Genomic DNA, 12,304 nt, shown 5'->3' with positions numbered 1-12,304 from the left:
ATATAAAGATAGAAGTAAGTTTTTATTTATATTTTTATTGATTAACATGTCAAATGGGAAGATCAAATAATATTTCATCATTTTTTTTCATTCAATATGTATAATTGCACGCTAAAATAATATAAAATGGGTATCAAATATTCAAGAGAAAAATTTTCTCAAGGTGAGAAAATTTTTTTCTCAGCTGAAGTAGGTGGCGCTGCTTCCCTAAAGTATCTAAAAATCTTGATCAAATATAAAAATTTATTGTATCAAGTATTTATGATAATTTGAATTAAGAAAAAATTACTTTCACCAAGAATAGAATTTCAAGAAAAATTTTTACTTCGACCAACACAACTTTCGTCTTCCTTCAGGCACCCGAAAATTTTCTTGCGCCAAGAATTCTGTTCTCCAATCAAAAAATTTTTCTTTCTGTGTAGCTATAAAATTATTTTATCATCGTATATTTATTATGACTTTTTACTGGCTTAAAAATTTTTGTCACTTAAAATTTTATAAATTAATTAATAGCAATCATATAAAAATATTCCGCGATAGAATTTCATCTAAAATCGTGTACTGACGCCTGTCGTTTTTTTCTTTCAGGCTGAGCCGTATCACGAGCAAAAATGAAGACACGAGGTATCAATAACTTTTTAAATAACCGCGCAATATAATTATTTACATTTTTTTAATTCTTAATTAATATGAGCACGTGAAAAAAAAAAAAAAGTTTTTTTTTCTAAAATAATTAGCCTTTGATATGATTTGCGCAACCGCTAAAATGAATATGGAGAGAAAAGTGGTACAGAAACGAATTTGGAACACGTGCTTATAGATGTGTGTAACACTCGCAAGCCTCTTTACTTATCGCTCAGTAAAAATAGTACACCGTTGTCGGAGGTGTGGGTGGGCCAACGGTTTATTTGCAAATGGAAATAGCCTTGCATCTCTCTTATTCGATTCGACACTCTGTTAGTTATCTTCTTTTCTCTTCTCCAAACACTCTCACACAAAAAAAGCAAAGAACAGTCTGCGCAAGCGTGTCGTGACCCACACAAACCGCGTCTCTTTCATCAGCTCGCCCCCGCGACCACTCACCGCGACCGCGATCTCCGTCCTCGTCATTCAACCAGCTGTTTTCATTCACTTCAAGATCTTACATTAAACATAACATTTCCTTCGTTCTTATCGCATATTTGCTTTTTTATTATATTTACAGTGATTCAGCGAGTGGGAATGATTCACAAGACCTTTCATTGCATTCAAAAGATTTGACTTGACAAGAAAAAAATTTTTCCGCTTTTAATTAGCGCTAAAGTCACCGAGAAATTCGACATTCGTACGCAGAAAGAAAGATGCACTTGAGCCAAAAAAATATTTTTCTTCCTAATTATTTTCTTGAGCGAAAAAAAATTTTTTTGACAAGAAATTTCACTTATTCCAACAAAATTAATTCTCTTGCTTTAAGAAATACGTATTTTGATCCAAGAAAATTTATTTAAGTCAAGAAAGTCTTGTTGTTTTGAGAAAACTCAGCCTCTTGTTCCAAAAAATTTAGTTCTTGATAGAAGTAAATTTTTTTGTCTTGAGAAAATTTCTCTCTTGCTCCAAAAAATTAAATATAAAGATAGAAGTAAATTTTCAGTAATATTTTTATTGATTAACATGTCAAATGGGAAGATCAAATAATATTGAATCATTTTTTTTCATTCAATATGTATAATTGCACGCTAAAATAATATAAAATGGGTATCAAATATTCAAGAGAAAAATTTTCTCAAGGTGAGAAAATTTTTTTCTCAGCTGAAGTAGGTGGCGCTGCTTCCCTAAAGTATCTAAGAATCTTGATCAAATATGAAAATTTATTGTATCAAGCATTTATGATAATTTGAATTAAGAAAAAATTACTTCCGTCAAGAATAGAATTTTAAGAAAAATTTTTTCTTCGGCCAACACAACTTCGGTCTTCCTTCAGGTACCCGAAAATTTTCTTGAGCCAAGAATTTTTTTCTCTAGACAAGAAATTTTTCTTTCTGGGCATAGACAAAAAGGTTCACTTGAGCCAAGAAAATATTTTTCTTCCTAATTATTTTCTTGAGCGAAAAAAAATTTTTTTTTTGACAAGAAATTTCACTTATTCCAACAAAATTAATTCTCTTGTTTTAAGAAATGCGTATCTTGATCCGAGAAAATTTATTTAAGTCAAGAAAATCTTCTTGTTTTGAGAAAATTCAGCCTCTTGTTCCAAAAAATTTAATTCTTGATAGAAGTAAATTTTCTTGTCTTGAAAAAATTTCTCTCTTGCTCCAAAAAATTAAATATGAAGATAGAAGTAAATTTTTATTAATATTTTTATTGATTAACATGTTTAATGGGAAGATCAAATAATATTGAATCATTTTTTTTCATTCAATATGTATAATTGCACGCTAAAATAATATAAAATGGGTATCAAATATTCAAGAGAAAAATTTTCTCAAGGTGAGAAAATTTTTTTCTCAGCTGAAGTAGGTGGCGCTGCTTCCCTAAAGTATCTAAAAATCTTGATCAAATATGAAAATTTATTGTATCATGTATTTATGATAATTTGAATTAAGAAAAAATTACTTCCACAAGAATAGAATTTCAATAAAAATTTTTACTTCGACCAACACAACTTTGGTCTTCTTTCAGGCACCCGAAAATTTTCTTGAGCCAAGAATTTTGTTCTCCAGATGAGAAATTTTTCTTTCTGTGTAACTTCTATACAGCCATTTTTAGAATTTATTAATAAACAAATTATTATAGAAATAATTTATCAAAAAAATACTACTTGTAAAAATAAAAAAAATTATTGATGCAATTTTATTTTAAATACTAAGAAATTTTTCTTCTTTCTGTGTATGGAAGGACTGTAACTTGGAAACTTTAGAAGCTATTGGCTTGATTTTTTGTGGGGACCTTTGGGAGAGTGCTCTGAGTGGATTTTCAAAAAATCAGGACTTAATTTAATGATTTTATTTATTTTATTATTATTTGAATTTTTTGAGGGAATAAATAAATTAAAGTTGGAAGAAAAATGTTTATGTGTAAGCAGTTAAATGTAACAGGAAGAAACCGTTTCTAATGTGAAGAGAGGAAACAAGAGATAGAGAAGAAGCGTCGATGCTTGACGAACCTCGAAAGGCAGGTACTAGCCGTTCTGCTTACATCGTATTATTTTTTTTTCCTTTTAATTCGCGGACAAAAAAGCTATTAGGCAATAAAATTCACAGTCTCGGTAAAAATAGTAAGAAAAAAAAATTGAAAAGAAGTAATAGTTAGGTATGAAAGTTATAATAAAGTCGAATAAAAGTATAAATGTAAGAGTGAAAGACGTCTTTCAATTTGGCAACCGATGTACGACTCGGAAGTTCCTCAAGGACGGCCGGATGCCAGAAAACTTAGTTGCCTTTCTCAAACTTTTTATCCCTTGACTCGTCCTACTCGTGGCACCTCTACGATCTTTCGCTGTATGCCAGTCCTTTCATCTGGTACGGGTTTAGTTCTTTTGAGTGAACCGACGCCGAACCCGAACCCGACACTCTTTCCCTCAGTCTCAGCTATGAAATTTCAAAGTTCCTCAAACAAACTAACTAAAACCATCTCAGAGAAACGTATTCCCGATATCTAATAATGGACGTGACTCCTGCATTTCTTCCCAAAGAATCCGATAGTTTACGTCATATTCTATTGAAATGTAACTCACTGTATACTGGTTATAATTTCTTTTAAAAAGTATTTCAAAAGTTACCTGAATCGGAACAGAGACAAAACTTTCGATTAAGAACCTATTTTCATTCTCTACACGGAAAGAACAATAACCCACTGTACATCCTCGTATAGTATACTCCGTGGTATTTGTAGTGAAAAAAAATTTCAGACTATAGTCAATATCCTTCAAAGTACACTAAATTATTTTTGGACTGTACTCAGTGAAGTCTCCGATTTAATCGATTAATTTTTCTGGTTATATCGCGTAAAACTTCACGGGATATAATCTGAAAAATTATTTCGTGTAAATTAAATTATACTCTGTTGAAATTTGGATTATGCCCACGGTGACTCCGCCAATTTTTTTTCTAGCGCCTGCGCACAGCATTATCATATCTATTATGTATTTTAAATATTAGGTTATTCAAATATTACAGAAAACAGTTTACTTGGTTATTACGCTCTTTAAATTATTTATTAAACGATCCTTTTGTCATGAAAATCATCAAAATAATTTAATAGCTTAAAAAAATCATAATTTTTATCTTGATTTTTTATACACGGAAAAAAATTTCTGGGAAAATTTACGATACAACTATTGTAAAACTGAATTATACTTTCATTACTATTAATTGTCAAATATTTTAGAAGAATATTTACGATTTATTCATGAAATTTTTCAACTTACTATTGTAAAAAGTAAAAGATTAAAATTTCCAGTGCTGCCTCTGTATCTTTCCAACAAAACTATAACAAATTTTACAATAGCTGAATTGGAATGTTTCTCAATTAGTGTGAATGATGGCCGTGCACAGCGCTACACGGAAAAAAGTAAACTGTAATATTCACTCGGATTCCGGTTAATTTTTATAGTTTCAAACAGTAAAGCGGACATCGGGGTGGCAAAAATATAAATATTACAGAACTTAATGAAAAAAGTATAAAAGCCAAAATTTAAAAAATTACAGTTTCAAACAGTAAAAATTGCCATTTCAATATATAGTCGATCTTATGAGGAGAAGGGGAACTTAGATGAAAGAGAAAGGGGTCTCACTCTGCACGGAAAGAACAATAACCCACTGTACATCCTCGTATAGTATACTCCGTGGTATTTGTAGTGAAAAAAAATTTCAGACTATAGTCAATATCCTTCAAAGTATACTAAATTATTTTTGGACTGTACACAGTGGTTTCCGATTCAATCGATTAATTTTTCTGGTTATATCGCGTAAAACTTCATGGGATATAATCTGAAAAATTATTTCGTGTAAATTAAATTATACTCTGTTAAAATTTGGATTATGCCCACGGTGACTCCGCCAATTTTTTTTCTAGCGCCTGCGCACAACATTATCATATCTATTATGTATTTTAAATATTAGGTTAGTCAAATATTGTTTTAAATAATTTTTACATACATCAAAAACATTTAAGGAGCATTAAAGCACAATTTTTCCGAAAATTTGGGGTTAAAAGATTTTTTTTTCTTTTCTTAGACTCTTCGAACTTAAAAATGTTAGGCTAAGAAAAAAATATTTTTACATATCAAAATATATAAATAGTCACACACTCATATAATTCACTGATTATATTTTAATTAATGTCCAATATGCTGATTGACTATAATTCACAAATTATAAACAGCACTTTACGCGCAGGCCCTAGAAAAAAAAAATGGCGGAGTCACCGTGGGCATAATCCAAATTTCAACCGAGTATAATTTAATTTACACGGAATAATTTTTCAGATTATATCCCGTGAAGTTTTACGCGATATAACCAGAAAAATTAATCGATTAAATCGGAGACTTCACTGAGTACAGTCCAAAAATAATTTAGTATACTTTGAAGGATATTGACTATAGTCTGAAATTTTTTTTCACTACAAATACCACGGGGTATACTATACGAGGATGTACAGTGGGTTATTGTTCTTTCCGTGTACAGTTTGTTCATTTTTTAATTTATATTATGATTATTATGAAGGAATTAAGAGCTGAATTTTTTGGAGGTAGCTCAGAAAGGGCCCTATATATAGTTAAACAAATAAATAATAATAATTTTGTTTTCAATTAAGGTAAAGTAACCAGTAGTTGAACAGGTTTCAAAGTAAAACTTATTTGACCCTACTTTTAATATATAAAGATGTAATTATTAGTTCAAATTAGTGATTTTTATGAAAATATAAACAATTTTGAATTAATTGAAGAGCAAAATAACGCAGATAATTAATTATTTATATTTTGACAACGTTTTTAAAATAGACTATGAAAGGAGTAGTAGTTGAACAATCAATTTTGACAAGCCGCAGTAGTTGAACACTCTGGGAGCAGTAGTTGAACTAATAAAATAAATGGCAATAGGCACACCAAAAATTTTCAACATTTTATTGAAATATCAAAAGAATTATAACATATTATTGAATAATGTTAAAAATAATACTGTGAATATTTAATATGTTCATTTAAAAATAAGAAATATTTATATTTAATTTTTTAACTACATTTTTATGGATGACAAAGCAAGTTTTCAATTATAAATTAAAAAAACTCAATTCAAAACGTTCAATAATTTTTAACTACACTAATTTTTAGTCATAAAACTTATTTTAATTGCAGTAATTAATACAAATCACAATGCTAATCACTAGTCTATAAACCTATTAGAGGTTACAGTGCTGTTAAAATTATACGGTCCCAGCCTGTTCAAGTTCTGGGTACCGCTTTGAAAATTTGGAGGTATAGTTGAACGCTAAAATTTAATATGAAAATTCTAGTTTATGTCTTTGCAAAAAATATAAGTTATTTAGAAAAGACTATTTCATTAGATGGTACAATTTTTTTTTTACTTAAAATGATGATATATCGTTTTTTTTTACTGATTGTTTGGTTTACGATTTAGTACTTTTTTCATGAAAAAAATAGTATCTATCGGTGGTTCTCGACATGTCAACTTTTAAATTAATAATAATATAATTGTTTTGATTTATAATTGAAAAAACTTACAGAAATCAATTACTGTATCATTTAATAATTATATGCGTATATTGCTCATAATAAATTTACAGATTTTGTATTATAACAATTCGAAAAGTCTGTTCAAGTACTGGTCCCATTTTTACAAGTGTTCAAGTACTGGGTACTTTACCTTATAAACTTTTAAAAAATTTAGAACTTAGTTATTAAAAAATAAAATTACATAAAAAAATTAAATATCATAATTTTCTGAGCTGAAAATTTTCTTGGCTCAAGTGAAGCTTTTTTTCTGCGTACATCCGTACAAAGCTCCATCTGTACAGATCGCAATTTCCCCGAAAACCGCTAAAAATCCTTCAAATTCGCCAGGAAAAAAAAACTCGGACGTTAATTACAGAATTCCTAGAGTCCTGGGAAACAAATTTCCTGCGGAATTTGATTAAAAGTCGAGCGTTTTTGGGCGGATACTTCCCGGGCTAACGAGTCCTAATTGGGTCCTCGACGTGATGCGTTACAGTCTAGTATCCACTTGGATGTCCTCGATCCATAAATACATGGTCTAGCCGGAGAGTACATGCAACACACAGTGGATAGACTGGCAGAGGAGAGTACACATAAACCGTACACAGCATTACGGCTGGCATTTAATCGGAACAACTTCCTCAATACAGCTAAGCCCGGACACTCCCGGGAGTTGACTATCCTTCGCCTAACCTCCAAAATCCGCCCACGAGTTCATTATAACTAACATCAAGCACCATCATCCTCTACACTCTACATGCCTCTGTAGATGAGGATGTGGATGAAGATATAGACTTCTACTTGACTCTACTCTACACGCGGTATAACTAGAGCATAGTTTAAACAGCCTCTGCATCAATGTTAGTGCTCATAGTGCTCTCAGGCCGTACATAACGAGTATAACATGTAGCTGACGTCTAATCTAATCTATAACTTTAAACTTGTAACATTTAATTTGCAATCTCTCAGCAGAATAGAACCCTGCCCGCATTTCTATCGATATTTATATTAATATATCCTTAATTAAACGAGTTAATTTGTTTTATAATCCGCCGATAGAAAGTCGCTGACCTACATTAAATGTCAACTTACATTACGTTACGTATTGTGTGTATTGTGTGGGTACATGGTAATGTTAAATAAGAATGAGAAAATTGGTGGAGGCGATACACGTGTTACGAGTCAAACTTACGATATGTTATAATAAGTGAAAACGTTTTATTTCGACAATATTTAAAAACACTCACGCTTTTACTTTGGATGAGACCGTTTTCGCAATCTTTCGGTAATAATGTATTATATGTTACGTATGGTGTGTGTTTGACGGCTACCAGACGCTATCAGTACGTTTATTTTGCCCACTCGCTGACCTATTTGTGTAAGACTGTTTATATTGATAGTGTAAACAAATACTCGGTGGTGAAATTTTTATTTCGGGTTAAATATTTAACATGTAGAAAATTATTCAATAATACGGGCTTTAACGTTTTTTTTTTTTTTTTTTTTTTTTTTTAATATAAAAACCGAAAAATTTTTATTGACATTTTTATGTTGAAATTTGGAAAATAAAATTTTTATTGACATTTTTAAGATATTAATTCACAGAATTCTTATTTTTTATAGATAAAAAAAAATGTCATGATGTTTTTAATAAAAAATAGTCAATTTCGACCATTTCTGCACAGAAAATAAGGTTCACTTTTGATCCACAATATTGATTATTTTTTTCGAAAAATTTTACTTTAAAAACTTTAAATCAAATTTTGATAAAAATTATTTTATTTTTAAATCCCATTGATGAATCCCAACATAAAAAATAAAAAATAATAAGTTATTAACTTTTCTTAAATTAATTACTTTAATTACATAGAAAAAAAGGTTCACTTGAGCCAAGGAAATATTTTTCTTCCTAATTATTTTCTTGAGCGAAAAAAAAATTTTTTTTGACAAGAAATTTCACTTATTCCAACAAAATTAATTCTCTTGCTTTAAAAAATACGTATCTTGATCTAAGAAAATTTATTTAAGTCAAGAAAATCTTCTTGTTTTGAGAAAATTCAGCCTCTTGTTCCAAAAAATTTAATTCTTGATAGAAGTAAATTTTTTTGTCTTGAGAAAATTTCTCTCTTGTTCCAAAAAATTAAATATAAAAATAAAAGTAAATTTTCTTCAATATTTTTATTGATTAACATGTCAAATGGAAAGATCAAATAATATTGAATCATTTTTTTTCATTCAATATCTATAATTGCACGCTAAAATAATATAAAATGGGTATCAAATATTCAAGAGAAAAATTTTCTCAAGGTGAGAAAATTTTTTTCTCAGCTGAAGTAGGTGGCGCTGCTTCCCTAAAGTATTTAAAAATCTTGATCAAATATAAAAATTTATTGTATCAAGTATTTATGATAATTTGAATTAAGAAAAAATTACTTCCACCAAGAATAGAATTTCAAGAAAAATTTTTACTTCGGCCAACACAACTTCGGTCTTCCTTCAGGCACCCGAAAATTTTCTTGAGCCAAGAATTTTGTTCTCCAGACAAGAAATTTTTTTTCTGTGTATAAAAACAAAAAAAAATTTTTATTTTCGTTTTTTATGTTAGGATTTGGAGAATAAATTTTTTATTGACATTTTTAAGATATTAATTTACAGAGTACGAAATTTTTTTTTTTTTGAAGATAAAAAAAAATATGATAATAATTTTTTAATAATAAATAGTCAATTTTAACAATTTCTGATTTAATTTTATAAATTATAAAAAATGACCTAAGTAGGATTCGAACCCAAGACCACCGCGTCAAAATTGACATAAAAAGCTTCGACTGTTACTATGGAGCCTCGTTGAGCAATTAATTAGTGTTTAAAGCGAGTCTGATAAATAAGAGGAATTAAGTACAAGTCTAAAGCATAGAAGTGACTACTCAGGACGTTGTTTTATTTATTAGAGTACATTACACTAGTGAAGGGAAGGCCTTAATAATGAATCATGATGGTATGACGGAACATTACCCGTAGAGTATAGAATATAAGTTAATATAACAACACAAGTATGAGTATGAGGCCGAAATATAAAAGTATTCGTATATGAGTTGAAAAGTCGTCTTGCGTAGAGCCGGCGTCGGTCAGAGCCCCCGATGCCAATCGTTTTAACAAAAACTTTTATTATTCTTATTGTTATTTCTATTTTTATGCTATAAATAATGTGTAGCAAAGAAGCATTTATGGAATAAAGTATAAGAGCTTAAGGCGCTCGAAAGATGGTGGAGATAATATAAACTGTTCTTGTTCTTGCACAAAGGCAATCGCGTCATTTGTCTTGGACAATTGCCGCTATTAGATATCTGATAGCAAAGAAAGATCTAAAGCTGCTTTAAAGAGACTTCACTAAGGAAAACTCTTTAGCTTTATATATTCTATTTTGTTTTGTGCTATTTTAACATCCTCCATCTATAGTCACAGGAAAATTTATAAATTTTACAAAAGAAAACAGTTTACTTGGTTATTACGCTCTTTAAATTATTTATTAAACGATCCTTTTGTCATGAAAATCATCAAAATAATTTAATAGCTTAAAAAAATCACAAATTTTATCTTGATTTTTTATACACGGAAAAAAAATTCTGGGAAAATTTACGATACAACTATTGTAAAACTGAATTATACTTTCATTACTATTGATTGCCAAATATTTTAGAAGAATATTTACAATTTATTCATGAAATTTTTCAACTTACTATTGTAAAAAGTAAGAGATTAAAATTTCCAGTGCTGCCTCTGTATCTTTCCAACAAAACTATAACAAATTTTACAATAGCTGAATTGGAATGTTTCTCAATTAGTGTGAATGATGGCCGTGCACAGCGCTACACGGAAAAAAGTAAACTGTAATATTCACTCGGATTCCGGTTAATTTTTATAGTTTCAAACAGTAAAGCGGACATCGGGGTGGCAAAAATATAAATATTACAGAACTTAATGTAAAAAGAATAAAAGCCAAAATTTATAATTTAATATTCAAAATAAGTGATTAATAGCTGTCACTATAGTAAATAACGACTCTTTCATCTTAAAAAATTACAGTTTCAAACAGTAAAAATTGCCATTTCAATATATAGTCGATCTTATGAGGAGAAGGGGAACTTAGATGAAAGAGAAAGGGGTCTCACTCTGCACGGAAAGAACAATAACCCACAGTACATCCTCGTATAGTATACTCCGTGGTATTTGTAGTGAAAAAAAATTTCAGACTATAGTCAATATCCTTCAAAGTATACTAAATTATTTTTGGACTGTACTCAGTGAAGTCTCCGATTTAATCGATTAATTTTTCTGGTTATATCGCGTAAAACTTCATGGGATATAATCTGAAAAATTATTTCGTGTAAATTAAATTATACTCTGTTGAAATTTGGATTATGCCCACGGTGACTCCGCCAATTTTTTTTCTAGCGCCTGCGCACTTAGCATTATCATATCTATTATGTATTTTAAATATTAGGTTATTCAAATATTGTTTTAAATAATTATTACATACATCAAAAACATTTAAGGAGCATTAAAGCACAATTTTTCCGATAATTTGGGGTTAAAAGATTTTTTTTCTTTTCTTAGACTCTTCGAACTTAAAAATGTTAGGCTAAGAAAAAAATATTTTTACATATCAAAATATATAAATAGTCACACACTCATATAATTCACTGATTATATTTTAATTTATGTCCAATATGCTGATTGACTATAATTCACAAATTATAAACAGCACTTTACGCGCAGGCCCTAGAAAAAAAAAATGGCGGAGTCACCGTGGGCATAATCCAAATTTCAACCGAGTATAATTTAATTTACACGAAATAATTTTTCAGATTATATCCCGTCAAGTTTTACGCGATATAACCAGAAAAATTAATCGATTAAATCGGAGACTTCACTGAGTACAGTCCAAAAATAATTTAGTATACTTTGAAGGATATTGACTATAGTCTGAAATTTTTTTTCACTACAAATGCCACGGAGTATACTATACGAGGATGTACAGTGGGTTATTGTTCTTTCCGTGTGGGAGAATTCAACATTTGAAACAGTAAAAATTATACTTTTAAAATATACATTTTACCAGTCCAAGCAAGTCAATAATTACAATTTGATTTTTAGCGTTGCGTTTAAAATTTACCATTTTACTTTGCAAATATTGACGTTGCTTGTATTAGAAATTTACTAACTTTATTTTATACTTTTTACAAATCATAACATCATTTTTTAGGTACGAAATGATAAATTTTAAAGTCTGAATTCTTAATTATTATACTTTAACATTTTAGACATTTACATAGCGAATATTACTGTTTGGAATAGTATTTTCTTCCATGTAAAGAGTAAATTGTAACGTTTAAATGGTAAATATTATAAAGTGAATAGTAAAATCACGATTTTACTGTTTGAAATGGTAATTTTTAGCAGTTGATCATTACTTATTATAAATCGACTGTTATTTATTACAGTTTACTTTTTTCCGTGTAGGCTCCGAGTTTATGTGAAAGGACATGGATTTTAGTGTACCTCGAATAACGTAGAGGGAGACTCTCTGGCTGC

General features: G+C 29.4%; 1 protein-coding gene across 5 annotated transcripts in view; it reads left to right on the top strand.

The window, feature by feature from the left end:
- The window catches only part of LOC123272952 (protein gustavus), a 156,044-nt gene that overhangs the window by 101,025 nt on the left and 42,715 nt on the right, over positions 1-12,304 (top strand). For 2 of the 5 annotated variants that reach the window (XM_044739990.1, XM_044739992.1), the window contains one exon: positions 589-624. The exons of the other annotated variants lie outside the window; for them this stretch is intronic. In XM_044739990.1, coding sequence (XP_044595925.1) covers positions 589-624 — 36 coding nt within the window. The remainder of the gene's footprint in view (positions 1-588; positions 625-12,304) is intronic. 5 annotated transcript variants of the gene reach the window in all.

Source organism: Cotesia glomerata, linkage group LG10 (assembly GCF_020080835.1).
Source record: "Cotesia glomerata isolate CgM1 linkage group LG10, MPM_Cglom_v2.3, whole genome shotgun sequence".
Lineage (NCBI taxonomy): Eukaryota > Metazoa > Arthropoda > Insecta > Hymenoptera > Braconidae > Cotesia > Cotesia glomerata.
Note: the sequence above shows the minus strand (reverse complement) of the source record. Positions and strands in the feature narration are given on the sequence as shown.